Genomic DNA, 16,236 nt, shown 5'->3' with positions numbered 1-16,236 from the left:
TCATTCGCGTTCGTCTTTAATCCGGGAAAAAATATTTTATACATAATTATATAAAATCATATAAAATTATATATAATTATATATATACTTATATATATATATATATATATAATATATTTAATATAATTTTTAATAATGTAATTTTAGACGAGATTATATCCATTACATATAAATATGTCCCATTTTATAAGAATATATAATATCTATATATCTTTTATTAATTTTTTATAATTATATATAAAATATTTTTTTCCGGAAATTTTGCAATGTTTAGTTATTTTCGTATTTTATTTGTATTATATTACTTTAATTATTTGTACAGGTTTGTTCTTAAACTTTTCCTTTGTGTTTATGTTCTTAGAGGGCTTGTCCTGAATAATAATAATAAATCTATTTATCTTTCTCTTTCTTTGTCTCTTCCTTTTCTAGTGATACAACAATGCTGATCGTAACTTGTGCCTCGAAATTGTGCGACGGAAACTTTAATTTCGACTTTGCTTTATTGTGTAGCATAATTGTGAATACCTCAACCGGGTCGATTGAAAATATGAATACACCGTTATCAAGCATCGCGGTTTACCATGGAAATGCGAAAGGTCAATGCAGAGATGAAAACATTTTTCGAAATAATTAGAGCCCCCCCTCATCGCCAGTCAATTTCGATAAACGGAATTTAGCGCGTTTATATCCTCTTTCGAGAAGATAATTTTGCGAAAGTAGGTGTGAAACGATGAAGCTCAGTCTGTCAATCTATTCGCAGATAAAGTTGCAGGAAAATTATAAAAAGTCAAATTCTTGCTAACCCGCAAACATAATAGAGTAGTAAGCCGTAAGCCTTAAGGAATTGACCAATCACAGTTATTCTTCTCACATTCGATTGTGATTGATCAATTTCTTAAGACTTAAGGCTTACTACTCTATTGTATTTGCGAGGTAAGTGCCGTAGCAGAAACGTTAACTTATAATCTTAAGACAATGTATTATGATTTAAGTATTATGTCTTTAAATAACATATAAAAACTATTTTATGATTTATGTTTTAAAAGCACTTGGTATTTATATACCTTTAAGACATAAATCTTATCTTAAGTTAAGATAGTTCTTGTGCGTTACTAAAGACATAAGATTTAAGTCATAAGACACTGTCTTAAGATTATAAGTCAGCTTTCTGCTAAAGCCTTAAGGATATATTTTATAAGCCATTTTATTTAAGCCACTAAGGGAATCCTAAAGTCATCTGTTTTACTGATTCAGTAAGACCTATACATATACGATTTATGTGTCATTGATACATCACTACACATTTTTACATTAATATCGCACGCATACGTACAAATTCTCTAATTGATCCTTTATATTAAGTATCTAAGTTTAATTCTTAAGAACTCAACAATATTTATTTCCCTGTAGTCCAATCTAATCAAGATTGCTTTAGTATAAAACTTTTACAAAAAGCAAATGATATGAATCTGACTAAAGCTGATAAAAAACAATAATTTTATAAATTTTTGGCATAAATCGACTAGTTTGAATTACATTTATGCTTTAATTGTAGAAAATAATTTTTAAATCTATGTGTGAAAGTAAATAAAAAAATACTTATTTGAAAAATAATTGATAAAAAATATAGATGACTTTTAGAATCTTCTTAAGTAGGAATAATGTATCTTATTTATAAGAGAAATTTTCATCGGCATTGAGGAATATGTATCTTCGCGAATCGAATAGGCAACGGAAGCAGAAATAAGGTAGAAGGACCCGCGGCGGTTATCATACGACCACGCATACGGAAAACAGTTACGGCGCATTTGTGTCATCCCCCGATACGACCGATAGGTAACAAGACACTAACAATCCTTCGGTTTTCTCAGTGAAGCCTGCGGGAAAAGGGCGGAGATTCTGCGAGCCGATCGATAAAGCCGTAACGGATTCCTACGAACTTCCTTCTTATTTTCGCGCTGCTTGTGGAATTTTTGTCTTATGACAGTTAAGAGAGACCTTCATCTGAAATATGCTGCATTCATTCGTTCAATAACGGGAGTATTCAGTTTCTCTTTTCCTTTCTCTTTCTTTCTCTCTCTTTCTTTCTTGAATCTTTGATTCTGATATATAAAGATACACACATTTATCGATTTCTTTGTCCGTTATAATTATATACTTCCGTTATTATTAATTCCGTTTATTATTTTACGTATTCCTATCTTTAACATTCTTAAGAAATAAAGATAAACTTATAATGGCTCAATAATAATAAACACACATATGTGTTTTTAAGAATTTAAATATACAAAAAATTTGAATTTTAGCCCTTCTGTTATTCATTTTTTATTCTTAAGAAATTTAATCACCGCAGATAAAATATTTTCTCACCTTTATATTTCGCAGACTCCATACTTCTCACTCCATTCACTGTCAGGGCAGTATCGCCGATACATCAGTCATCTCATTTATGTTTTCTTTTTGTTACTATCTCATTCGCGGTTTACGTTCCTTTACTCAATGCTTTTAGAAAATGTTATTCCGGAGTGCGCAATAAAGCATCAAGCTTTTTTTTATCCTGTCTCATCTTCCCTCCCTTCAAATATCCGCTCGCTTTTTTCTTCAGTTCCTCTTCGATTCTCCGTCTCTTTCTTCTCAACACGCTCGTTTTACAATTGAGCACATCGACAATTGAATTTGTTTAACCGTCTACTCGCTGCGTTATTACTCGTGTACTTCTGTCATGTCACGTTCGCGCTGCGATTATTCTTATACATCTTCCTTTTTTGCACACAGGAGTAGTCAATCTCAGAAAAACGCAATAAAGCTGTCTATCTCTTCTCTGTTCTTACAATAAAGTTGTCTGTCTTTCTCTCTGTATTATTGCTCCTCTTACTTTCGTACTTCTCGCTATCGCTCTCGCTCTCTCTCTCGCTCTCTTTTCTCTCTCTCTCTCTCTCCCCCTCTCCCTCTCTCTTCCTTCTTCCCTCTCCCACTCTCGCGCTTCTTCTCTCTCACGTTCTCTTTATGAGGAATGGAAGAGGTCGTCACACATGAGCGCGCGAACGCCCATTTGGAGCAATAGATAGTATTTTTAGATCCTGTCTTTCTCTCTCTCCCCTGCTGACTCTGACTTTCTCTCTTTTTTATATATCTTCTCCGCCTCTCTCTCTCTCTCTCTCTCTCTCTCTCTCTCCCTCTCTCCCTCCCTCCCTCCCTCCCTCTCTTCCTCCCTCCCTCTCTCTCTCTCCCCTTCTTTCTCTCTTCTCTTTGTCTCTTTCTCTCTCTCTCTCTCTCTCTCCCTTTCTCTCTGTTTCAGTTTATCTATTTCTCCCTTTTCCTTTCTCTCGTCATCTGTCTACGTGTAAATCTCGTCTCGTCGACGTGTAACATTACACACCGATCAAACTCATCGCAACAAATGCGAAGGTCTACCCCGCCGATGTCATTATCGACCGACATCCCGCCACGTGCAAATCCAAGGCGGCTCATACCTGTCCGAAGGATTGCACGCGGTCTTTTTTTAGATCGTCACCTCTCGAATGGGAGCGAAATCGTCTCCAGACGAAGGCGACAAGCAAAAAGGCGTCGCGATGAATATTGAAATCAAGATATAAGTAAAGATTGCTCGTCGTTTGTTAAAAACATATGAGTCTATGTACAGTTGCCAAGTCTTCCTTTTATTTCTTAATATAATTTATAATAATATCAAAATTCTCTCTCTGAAAAGGAGTTACAGTGAAAGAAACAGTTCGACGAATGTCAAGTCAAATATCATAATTTCAAATATTATAATTTCGAGTATTATATTCAGGCCTTGTAAGATGAGACCGAGATGAGATTATGATCAATCAGATCATTGCGATGCACGATGCAATTATATTCGTATTGCCTACTACGTTAGTAACAACTTGTCTCCTCAATGAGATCAATATTTGAAGATTATCTTTTTACATATATAGCTAGAGACTGGGAATTGCAAACATCTAAGAAAAAAATTAAATATTGCAGACGAATATTTCTCAATTTTTAAAACCAATATATCTTTTAAATAAAAATTTTTATAATTTTTATAATTATAAATAATTATCGATTTTCTCTTAGTGTTCCTCCACTCACATTCTCCCCAAAATTAAAATCTCCCTCTGCTGATCGAAAACATGTACCTAATATTTATTTTAAACATTTCTATGGTCACATGATAATGTAGCATTACACTGAGAAAAATTTTTAATTGATAATGAATGAATCAAAAGATTCTGATAATTCAAAATTTTGATTATTCTCAATTAAAATTATAATAGATTCAACTGAAAAATTCTGACTTATCTATTTTCAATCAGAATTTTAATTAATGCAACCAGACTCTTTTTCCAGTATATAATCGTATATTAGACTATGATTAGATGCGAGAAATGAGATGTTATGACTAATATATTACAATAATATCGTTCGCGTTTACTTTATGTTAGCAATTCTTCCACTCTCCTTCAATTACATTTTATATACATTTGAGAGATAACTGATGCAAGCGACAATTGAGTTGAACGCAAAGTTTATTTATTTCCCGCAGGCAAAAGATAAGTTCAGAAGAGAGCAGTATTTCTGAGGTAATGGCGTGGTACACGAGCGTGAACGCCGCTATGCTGGACCATCTGACTAATCAGATTAAGGAGACGGATAACAGCGGGGTGTGGAGGTAACGCATATTATTATCGTAATATCCTCCTGAAAGATTGGGGAACAATGGAGACAATAAAAGCTGGAGCACAGATCATTGCATAACGCATAATGCATAAAGCATAAGAAAATCAACAAATCAGAGTCTTTTTATGAAAAGAAAGGACATGAAGGACTTTGATTGATTCATTTTCTTATGCATTATGCGTTATACATTATGCAAGACTCTGTGCTACCGCCTAATTCTGGATCTCTTGGTAGAAAAACATAAAAATCCGTACGAATATACGAGACTTTTCCATTTCAGGTATCTAATAGCCTTCAAGAATCTCCTGCGGAGCATCGAGAGCCTCGGTATAGCCTCGGTGGAGGGAATCAATTACTTCGGCCGAGGTCTCCTTTTCGGTGACAACTACATCAATTACGTTCGCCACGAAGCACTGGGCCGTGACCTTCTGAACGCTGCCCTGACATATGTGCCCTCCCTGAGGAAGTTTTACAGCGAACTCACGCGCACCATGCCCGAGTATGACAAGATCAAGGCAAGGTAAAACGTCTCTCGCACTTCACCTCCGCGTCCCGTGATCGGCATAACGCGGAAAAGTCTCATATGAAAAAAAGTTACTGATCTCGTTCATATCTTTCATAATATATCTAGACGGAGGGAAGAAAATTGCTCGAACATATTGCGACATAATAAGAAAATAGAATTTGTTCTTGATACTTTGATACAATTTTACCGAAAGATATGAACGAGGCCAATATTTAATTTTGCTGAATACAGATCTGAAAATAATAATTTTCTTGGAAACTCAAAAAATAAAAAATAATGACTTGTAAAAAATTTTGATATTCTTAGCAACCTTTGATTTTGATGGTTCCACAATTAGATATATTTTCAAATTTATATCTATAATAAAATTTTAGATCTTTTAGTAAAATTGTTATACGAGGATATTCGATGCACGATGATTAAAAGATGAAAGATGGATACGTCGTACTTTAATTACAATTTTGAAAAATTGAACATACACTTTACGTGAGCGTACTTATAAATTATTCTCTGTATTCTCGTGAGAAAATGTAGATTACTCCATAATTTGATAATTTAGAGAAAGTGTTTCGTAAAGGCGCCTTTATGAGCGTCGACAGCGTAACAGGCCAATGATAAATTATGGCGTAAGAGTAGGCGGACAGGACAAACGTTTTGCATTCACTCCTCAGACGGAACGAGATTCTACGGAATCAAAGAAGAGAATCGAGCGTAGACGACGCAATCGCTTACTTTGATTCAATGGCCACTTACATCGACGAACTGCGTAAGCTGCAGCGGGAATTGCGTCACATGATAAGGTAGCGAATCTTCATAATGGAATTGTCTCTTTGTCCCGACCTCTCTCTTGACAAGACTCATGAAACGGAAGATCCATCCGGATCTATCTATGTCAGACATCGGATATTCGCTAATTGCTACCATTATTAGGAAAATATCGATCTCTTGTTCGGCGAAATGGGATAATTTCCAAGCGAAACCTCTCTTCTTACAAATTACTCAACGCGCGATTAATCAATTTATTTCGAAGACGAAGAATATCTAACAATTAGTCACACTTGAATAAATTTATTTAATTGGGCTTTAATATATTACAGTATATCAAATTAACATTTTAATAATAAATTTTCTCAATTTTTTATTTCTGTCAATCATCAATAAAATTTAGTAATTCCGCTAATGCCCAGTTTCTACTAATGCATTTAACTTTAATCTCAGTTCAATTAATTCTTTATCTTTTTCTAGTTTTAAGAATAAGAAAAAGATGAAAAGTTGAACCGAGATTAAAGTTAATCTACATTGGTAGAAATGGACATAACTCTTGTATTTCAATCAAAAACGATTTTGCTAAAGCTCTAGATTTGAATTTTAATAAGTTGAAATGTAATAAGTTGCAAATCAGTCAAGGTTCCTCTCTTTCTATCAACAAAGTAGAATTTTTCAACATTTTATTTCTATCTCAATAAAATTTAGTAAATCTACTCACATCATTTGATACCGAATAGGTTGTACTCATTGATGTTTTACAATATTTATTGTTAATGTTTTGTAATTTTTAATTATTTTTATATTATATTATCTACAAAGAGAGTACAAAGTACATTGATCATCGTGCGATTTTTGTCAGGGATTACGTCAATTCGACATTACAAGATGCGAGCAACAAAGAAGTCGCGGGGATCGCTATCGTCGTTCTGGTCCTGGTAGTATCCCCCATCATCATCATACTGATGCGCAATGCTGTCGCCACCATTCAGGTTCGCGCTCGCCGATTCAAAGTCGTCGATTTGATTTCCTTTCATGCTTATACATGTGACTCTTTCATACGTGACGCTTACAGTGATTTGTATACAGAACGTAACGCAGACTTTAATTTTCATCCCAAATTTTTTGCCAAAATTTAGAATCTAATTATTCTTTCATTAAACTAGAGTTTAAGTCATTATTTCGAGAGTACATATCTTAAAATACCTGAGCAATAATTTCCGAATTATCTAAGATAAAGATCAAATAGAATTGTTTTTCTCGATCTATACAGCTGGAAAATTTGTGTTACATTTATGTTCACTCAAATTTTTATGTTAATTTAACACAAGATAAATCTATTAAAAAGTAATATATAAAAAAAATATATAAAATATATAAAAAAATTAACACCAAATATATAAATATATAAAAAATATATATAAAATGATATATATAAAAAATATATAAAAAATGAAATATATAAAAAATATATAAAATATATAAAAAAATTAACACCAAAATGTAACATGTATTGACATAATTTGTAAGCAAACCACAGAAGCATATTTTTTTAGTAAAATTAACATTTATGATATGTTAAATTATGTATTTTATTCATTTATCTTAGAATTTATGTGTTTGAAGATATATTATTTTTATGTTGTGTGTATTTGTTTACTTATAAACTGTACTATTTTTAATAAGAAATATATAATATTAATTTAACACACAAAATATGCAAATAACAATCATATTATATTAAATTAACATTCGGATATGTTAAAAATTTAACACAAAGTTTTAAAAAGTATTTGAATGGGCCGATTTTAACACAAATATAAAATACTTTTTACTGTGTAAGAATATAATGATTAAAACGGGCTCCCTATATTTAAAATAATAATAAGAAATAGATTTCAAAACTAATGAGAGTCAGCGCAGAAAAGGGATTGCGCACTGTTATCGATAAATAAAATTACTTCTTCTAACACTGATGTCTTCTTTATTTACTTACTAAAGATAAATGAAAAAATTTAATGTTTAATTAAATTCTTTTTATTATTGTACATCTAAATTAAATTTTAATTAACGACAACACGGTCCTTTTCGATTGATCGTATGTTAACATTTTGCCTGGATGCAGAATCCACAAGAAAAGCCATGAAAAATTTTCGCGACCGCGCGTTAATTACTTTGCATCGTGACAAATCCCATAACTCGATTCCAAGCTCTCGAGACCACGAGATCGACGACAAATAAACGTCGAGCGTCGCGTGACTGACGTCTCAATGGAAAACCAGTTGTTGAAGTCTAGGTCGCGATGAGAGAAGTTTCAGTCTTTGAACAAAAAGCGTTTTTATCGCTCATATAGCTTTCGTTCTATTTATAGAAGAAATTAATAAGCAATATTAAGACGTCAATCACCAATTGTTATTAATGATTAGTTCTTCGCGAAAAATACGCATATTTTCTATAAAAATCAAATCTTTTTTCGCAATATTAGAGCATATTAGCAATATTAGCAATATTAATTCATTTCTTTCCATCTTATATATGTAATCAGTTTCATTTTTAAAGTTCTGATGTACTTTTTAATTTTTTCACATTAAAAAAATTTGTTTATATGTATTATTAATCTTAAAGATTATCTTTACCTGTGTAACACTACTATAAATCTTAAACCGTTTATTATAATACGTTTGATTTACTAATTACAGATGTACGCCGCGAATTTAGCTCAGAAGGCACGCGAGCTCAAACGCGAAAAGAGGAAGAGCGACACATTGCTCTTCCAAATGCTTCCACCCAGCGTTGCCCAACAACTCAAGCAAACTCAGCAGGTCAATCCAAATTAATATAGAATTTCAATTTTCTCGAAGATATCGTAATCTTCGAGCAAATAAGTGTTTGAAATTGAAAATTTTTTATAATCCTCAAACTCAGCAGTATCATTAAATGCTCTTTCAATTTAAACTTTTGTCCCGAGTGACACTTTTTCTAAATGATTGATCGTGAGGAATAATACATTTTTTTTTTGTTACCTGTAATCCATTTGTCTGCCTCGATCGGTGGATTCATAAATTTTTTTCGCCCATCAGGTACCGGCGGAGTATTACGAAGCGGTGACCGTCTACTTCAGCGACATAGTCGGTTTTACGGAGATCGCCGCGGAAAACACGCCCCTCGAGGTGCGTCCTCATCCATTTCTGTTCCAATGGGAAATTACTGATCGATCCCGAGTTTCCAAATTACCCGAAAGTTTCATCGTGCAATGCTCCTGCTCATTACTGCAGTGATGAAATTGCGCGCATACCATACAAATTCCCGCTGGACACGCAAGGATTATCCGAATCGAACGCAACTGATCGTCTATCATCCTATGTATCACTCTCATCTCATTGTATCATTATATATATATTGTGTGTGTGTATATATATATATATATATATATATATATATATATATATATATATATATATATATATGTATCACTTTCACTTTATATATCATTACTTTCATTGTTTGTCTTTGATGCTTGTATCATTTCTTTAATTTTATCTGCAATTAAATTAAATCATTTAGGATGCAATTCATAATTAATTCTTATATTTAAGATCGTCTTAGGATATCATAAGCCAATCAGAGCTGTTAAGATATTATTTGAGACGGTTAAAATAAGAACAGACTATGAATATCGACCTTAGTTTCCCATTTTTATAGAAAATCAGTGAAAGACAGTAACGAGTATCCGCGTTCCTTTCAGGTGGTGACGTTCCTCAATTCGATCTATAAGCTGTTCGATGCTCGCATCGAGTGCTATGATGTCTACAAAGTAGAGACTATCGGGGACTCCTACATGGTCGCTTCTGGTCTGCCCGTTAGAAATGGTAAAAGTACGAAACATCCCCCAGCTCTGCATGTTGTCTTGAAGCATGCGATATTGGAACAGTGATGGGCACTTCCTTTTCTCGAATTCTTTGTGCACATAAATTCCTTAGTTTTTGAATGAATAAAATATAAATGTTTTCTTTCCAGTCAGCCAAATCTGTTGAAAATAAATTTTGTTAAATGCTTGCTACAAATTTTATCGACAAAAAGACACCAAATTTGATACAAATTCTGTTATATCTTGCTGAGAACAAATTATCGACAAAACCGTAGTTGACATTTGACAGCAAATTGACGGTAAAATCAGATCTTTGCTTGATTTTTGCCGACAATTTCCTGATAATTATATCAGTAAGCTTTCGGCAAAACATATGAAATTTAATATGTAGTCATTGATGACAATTTGCTGAAATTTTCGATCAAATTTGTCAGCAATTTATAAGCTAATTACTAACATCTTATTAACTAAATTTCTTGCATTCTACACTTCAATGTTTGCTGTTTTTTCGGATTTCGTTCCTTAATACATCTCTTCACTCGCGATTTCGTGTCTTTCTCAGGTGATAAGCATGTGTCTGAGATCGCCACAATGGCATTAGACTTGCTGGCGGCTTCGTCCGTATTCCAGGTGCCCAAACGTCCTGGCGAACGGTTGCAAATAAGAAGCGGAGCCCATACTGGACCTGTCGTGGCCGGTATCGTTGGCAGTAAGATGCCTCGTTACTGTCTCTTTGGCGACACCGTAAACACCGCAAGTCGCATGGAATCGACTGGTGAAGGTATAAATAACTAAAATTAACTATCAATGGAAAAATAATTCTTCGCATTTTTCATTTTCTTCACATCGATTTCAGCATATCTTCCACTTAATGTATTTATTCTTTCCATATTTCAATATATTGATTAATTCTTTTTGCTGTTTCATTAAAGCTCTGCGAATTCACATCAGCTTAGAGATGAAAAAAGCTCTTGACGCGGTGGGCGGTTTCAAGATCGAACACCGTGGCCTTGTCGATGTAAAGGTATATTTTAATTCTTTATTTATAACAAAGGAAAATATATAAAATCCAACGCAGTTATTTGTGCGTAAATTATTGTGTATATTTACAATAATTAATATGCATTAGTTAATAAAATGCATCATGACGACAATCATATATGCGGTTGATTGATTAATGTACCATATATATTATTGTAAATACGCACAATAATTTACGCACAAATACTCTTTTACAGAAATCTAGTATTCGTCAATACTGAAAGATAATAAATACTTATTTTAAGTATTAAGAACTGTTGTTCAATAGTTTTTACTCTAATAAATATAAGTATCAATTACTGTTTTTTAGTAATAAATTGGCCAGTATTACATTTCTGTAAATTAATAGCGTTGGCTTTTATAGATTACAGAACCTGTATGATTTTGAATTTTATTATAAAATCTTAATTTTTTTTATTTTTAATTCTTTATATAAATCAATTATTATGATATATTGACTTTTCCTCAATCCATCCTCCTTTTCTCATTAAAAATGCCAATTAATGGATAATTTATTTTTTCTTCGTCGTTAATTTTTGGATAATCTCTTTTAGCATGTGTTTCATTTTGATTGCTCTTTCCTTAGGGCAAGGGCCTCATGGACACGTATTGGTTGGAGTGCAAGGACGGTGGTATCGCACGCGCCGCCGAGCTCGACCTGCCGTCATTCTTCGAGGATGTACGACCGGTCTTCATGCGGCGCCTGCGTGAGGAAGGTACCCTCTGATGCGAGCCATACTCCCGCCGGGACCTTTGGTACTTGAATCGACGCCCGAACCCATGCATCGTCCGGCTGTCCCAACCGAACTTGATCGACCATCTGAAGCGACCGGGTCAGGGCCGCAAGAACCGGTTGTCTCATCCGAATCTGCATATCACCCCCGTCAAGATACCACCGCAATCACAGTCCAGTATCGAATCCCAGGACTCGGGCACCTACGAATGCACCCGTTCAACCACCCCCTGTCCACCGAGTTACTCACCCGCGAGTCAACGCAGTCGTTACTCGCAGCCGAACCTACCGACTCTGCTGATCTCGTACGACCGGCGATCGGGCGGTTCGCCAGACCGTCGCATCCGTATGTCGCAGCCGACCCTCAACTCCAGCCTGAGCGGCATCAATTCGTTCAATTTCAGCATGCACCGTGGCAGCGGTGGAGGCCGTCTATCCTACACAAGTCTACGTGCTACTTCGGGCGACAACAGTATCAACGAGGAAGAGAGGCTATCGACACCAAACGTGCATGCTCTGGGTGGCAGTGGAAGCCCCCGTGGCAGTCTGACGATGGAGCGAAGCTCGTCGCGACTTTCGCAGCCGGACATCCGTCGGTTTGCCTTGCGACATGATAAGCGCGAGCGATTGTCACAGCCCACTCTCGTCACCGGCGACTACTATCCTGGTCGGACGCAACAGCGACTGTCCCAACCATGTCTCAGCAGCGGTATCGGAATGCATTCACCCTCACCGCCACCTTTTCCTCTTAAACATAAGAGATTCGGACCTGCCATTCTGCAGGTAAGTCAGCGCGATCGTCTCTCGCAGCTGGACATCGGAGCTAAGTATCGAAATATCAAAGATCTGGGCGGCAATGCCGCGCAAGTGAAGTTTAATCGCGATCGATTCTCGATACCGGAATTGGAGACGCAGAACGACTTGCGACTGATCGCCGGCACGCCCAAGCAACGCTTCAGTCTGGACAGTCAGCTGACGAAGCAGCGTTTCAGTCTAGACAGTCAAGACAGCTGTAAGTCGCGACTGCTACCAATCGCCAGTTCACCGATTTTCGAGCATCAGCAAATGAAGACCGAGGAGCTCATGGGATTGACGTCTGACAGACTGAAGAGTCCTACCTGCGAAGGTCTGCAGAGCGTTATTGTCGCGAGCACGTCCCCAATCTTTCCACCCGGTGAAAGACGATTCCTCGCGCCGGATTTCCCATTCACAGGCAGAAAACCGTCAAAGTCACCGTCGCCACCCAAATCAGAAATCATTCCATTCGGAAAGACTGGGCGCGGTGGTAAGCCACCGCCGATTCCGATGCGGGAGAGGATGTCGGTGCCGGAGATCAGAAACTCAAGCTTACGCCGGCTACTGGATCCACCTGTCCGACAACGGCACAGTATCGCCGGCAACTTGAGGCAATCGTTATTGTCACCGGTAAAGTTGCCAGAGTTCAGCACCAGCGGCAGGAAATCACCGCGATACTCGATCGATGACGCACTCGAGAAGTTGAAGAGAATCGAGAAAGAAGAGAATAGACGGAACCAGGAGACGAGCGAAAATAAGGAGCAAGAAGATAAGGAACAGGATCAGCAACAACAACAGGAAAAGGAGCCGAAGCACATTCAGCGGCATTATTCGTACACGTACGAGACGCCCGGCAGCGACGAGAGCGGCAGCGTCTCGACGCTCGGCAAGCTAAGCGTGGGAGGCACGCCGAAGCGCAAGTTCCTGGAGAGCAATTTCGACGAGAACGAGCAGGTGATCACAACGGTGATCGAGACGGAGATACCGATGATCTTGCCGAGCACACCCGGCAAGTACGCGAAGAAGGCGCAGGCATACTCGAGTGAGACGCCCAAGTGGATCCGGAAATATCTGGAGAATGAGAATTCTCCGAAGGTGGGTAGAAAGCCTTCTGCCACCGCCAATCAGCAGATCATCAGATCGAATCGCAGGAGCAGCCGCAGAAAGAGCTCGCTGGAGTCGATCGAGACGATGACGAAGAAGCCAGAGGAGAAAATGCGTTCCAAGTCCGCCAGCTGCGAGGAGAGGACTAAGGACATTACGGAGCAGAAGGGCGTGAGGGAGACCTACGTGAGGATCGTGCCATCCAATAGTGCCCAACAGGAGAATAGATACGAGGTTGGCGTGGAAACTACCGCGACCTCGTGGACGAAAACTGATGGCAAGGGTCTCTACGGTGACGACACCGATACGGATGATTCCACATCGATCTAAACGAAGAGAGGTGACGTCACATGTTATTATATGAAATGAAATCTGGTTCATAAGATCGCTTTGATTGCTGTTGCTAAGCTTTACGATTTAGATCTTGAAGAAAATTCGAAGAGAATTCAATTATTTTGATGAACCAATCTCGGAAAAAGCGGAAAATATATTACAAACATACAGACATATAAACAACATACAAACAACATACAAACAATGTACTTTTACTATTTAAAAAAATTTCAATGGCAGTTTAAAGTCGTTGTAAAAATTTACATTAATAATAATCGGAATGATTAAACTGATTCAGGTTTTAAAATTTTAAACGGATGTTTCGGTCACCACAAGATTAATAATACATTGGCCATTATCATTTTCACAGATATATCAATTAATACAACTAATTAAATATCATCATTTAATATCAATTTGTTTGAATAATTAATTATTCAACAAATATACTCAACAAAAATTCAAAAAATTCTAGAAGAAAAATCCTCCATTATTTTACGAACTCTTAAATTTTCGATTTGAAAATTTCCATATAAATGAGAATACGAAATCTTAATGAGAAATCTTGAATCAAAATATTATCGTTGCAAAATTTTGGTACGACGAAAATTTTCCAGTTTAAATTTACACTGCTATGTTAGACACTGAAAAGAGATGTACACTGCATATCATTTCAAATCAGTGAAACAAGAGTAGTATAAGTCAGACCGTATACCGCGATCAAGGCAGACACGAGAAAGGAAGATTGATGCAAAGAAAACATAAAAGATGATCTCGAACAAAGATATTTTGTACTTAAATGAGCTGCTCGACGTTTTATCTGACGGGATCGGAACCAGAAGTAAAAAACCGAATGCAGAACACCTATTTTTGCACGAACAGAGGACCACAATACACGCGATACTCCGCATGCGTTCAGCCTAAATGATACTCAGATATATGCTTCACAACTTTCACGATTCCGAAATAATTTTTGCTTTGTATATATCTCGAATGTTCAAAAGAGAAGCCAGGAAAGATATATATAGGGCGATCGAAGAGACTCGCGATGTCGAAAAATTTTCTTCTCATTCCTCGTCAAAGTTAGATTTCGGGTTTTCGATCCACGTCCGTTCCAATCGAATTTTCAAACAATCGCGTAAGATCGTTCGATCGTTCTGCACAAAATGTGTATTTTGTGCACTATTTTTATCAAGCTTGTAGGGACTAAGTGTAAAGACAGTTACCTTGTACATACATCAATGGAGAGTTATAATATACTGCTGGATGTCGACTGTTGGATCGTTACAGTTGAATCTGTGAAATCATTTGATGTTCTTCAACGTACTTTTCATTTCTCATCGGAGATATTTTTCGCTTGCAAAAACCGTCGAATCTCTGGGATTACGTCGTACTGTTAATCATGAAATCAATTTTTTAGGATAATATACAACATGCGCGAATGTTCGTTTTTGATGATACTAATCATTAATACGATTTTACGATCAATCGGATATGTATAGGGTGCCTTTGATAAAATCATCTCTACAGATTTAATTAATAATTAATAGAAGGATAGAATATTTTTCTGATATTCATGATTTTTTTATCCGAGTAATTATCCGACTAATTATGTTGTTCTCATTAATTATGTTATTTCTAAGTTAATAATTAAATATTAATTAGCAACCCATAAAGCTCTAACTTCTTTAAACGATTTCATTAATTAAAGTTTCTAATAACTTTTCTTAAAGTTTCTAATTTGTAAGTTTCTGACTTTTATTTTTCATTAATCCCGTTTGTCGCACATCATTTACAAATTAGTCAAAAAATTTTTTTATAGAAAAAATTATTTTAATATGTTAAGTCTTGAATTTTCTTATATATTTATATAATATACTCATAGGTTCCCGGCGCATTCATAGTCCATTTTTATTTCAAGATAATCTTAAGTAATGACTCAAGATGCTAATACCATTTCATTGGTTCATGACATCTTAAGATTGTACCTAAGACAGTCTTAAATACCTATAAGAATTATGAATACTGGCCATAATTTATTGAAATGTTAACTTTTCTTGTTTGATATTATTTTTTCTAATTTCTTGGCAATATCTTTCTCTCAGTTTCAAGAAAAATATTAGAAATAAATTATACTTAAGCATCCTGTATGTATACATGCGTAATCTTTCCGCGAATATTTCGAACGCGAATGTATATGTGAACGTTGAGTAGTTATTATTTCTTTTAGCAGTATGTCATTTTACTCCTATATACTATATGTATGGCATTTAATACACGAGTAAAGATGTCAAATATTAGTCGAAATATGTATAGAATAATACATTATACCTTGTAAAAAACGTGCCCTCTGTGTACATCCGATTATATATAGATCAAAATATA

The 16,236-nt window shown here is 35.8% G+C and overlaps 2 protein-coding genes and 1 long non-coding RNA gene across 11 annotated transcripts in view; 2 read left to right on the top strand and 1 right to left on the bottom strand.

Moving 5' to 3' along the window:
* Positions 1–11,657, top strand: part of LOC105151446 (uncharacterized) — a 228,111-nt gene extending 216,454 nt beyond the window's left edge. For 8 of the 9 annotated variants that reach the window (XM_087415645.1, XM_087415643.1, XM_087415642.1 and 5 more), the window contains 10 exons: positions 4,553–4,678; positions 4,967–5,206; positions 5,884–6,012; positions 6,840–6,969; positions 8,677–8,799; positions 9,058–9,147; positions 9,723–9,852; positions 10,408–10,626; positions 10,778–10,869; positions 11,473–11,657. In XM_087415645.1, the coding sequence (XP_087271771.1) occupies positions 4,553–4,678; positions 4,967–5,206; positions 5,884–6,012; positions 6,840–6,969; positions 8,677–8,799; positions 9,058–9,147; positions 9,723–9,852; positions 10,408–10,626; positions 10,778–10,869; positions 11,473–11,613 (1,420 nt within the window). In that variant the 3' untranslated portion in view covers positions 11,614–11,657. The remainder of the gene's footprint in view (positions 1–4,552; positions 4,679–4,966; positions 5,207–5,883; positions 6,013–6,839; positions 6,970–8,676; positions 8,800–9,057; positions 9,148–9,722; positions 9,853–10,407; positions 10,627–10,777; positions 10,870–11,472) is intronic. The other variant, XM_011065153.2, reaches the window with a different exon arrangement.
* On the bottom strand, positions 7,113–10,444 carry LOC147906757 (uncharacterized). Its single transcript, XR_015548147.1, has 4 exons — positions 10,303–10,444; positions 9,659–10,004; positions 9,001–9,517; positions 7,113–8,296 (listed from the first exon to the last, which is right to left on the bottom strand). It is a non-coding gene; the product is annotated as an uncharacterized LOC147906757 (long non-coding RNA).
* LOC147906756 (uncharacterized) lies at positions 11,625–14,144 on the top strand. The gene has a single exon (XM_087415646.1). It carries the CDS (start codon positions 11,968–11,970, stop codon positions 13,846–13,848), a length of 1,881 nt encoding a protein of 626 aa, XP_087271772.1. The 5' UTR covers positions 11,625–11,967; the 3' UTR covers positions 13,849–14,144.
* Positions 14,145–16,236: the final 2,092 nt, after the last annotated feature.

This window comes from Acromyrmex echinatior, chromosome 18 (assembly GCF_024713525.1).
Source record: "Acromyrmex echinatior isolate Ae372 chromosome 18, ASM2471352v2, whole genome shotgun sequence".
In the NCBI taxonomy this organism is placed as follows: Eukaryota; Metazoa; Arthropoda; class Insecta; order Hymenoptera; family Formicidae; genus Acromyrmex; species Acromyrmex echinatior.
Note: the sequence above shows the minus strand (reverse complement) of the source record. Positions and strands in the feature narration are given on the sequence as shown.

Bases quoted from the DNA above. Each gene is read 5' to 3' on its own strand.
- LOC147906756 (XM_087415646.1), top strand. From the start codon at position 11,968: ATGTCGCAGCCGACCCTCAACTCCAGCCTGAGCGGCATCAATTCGTTC.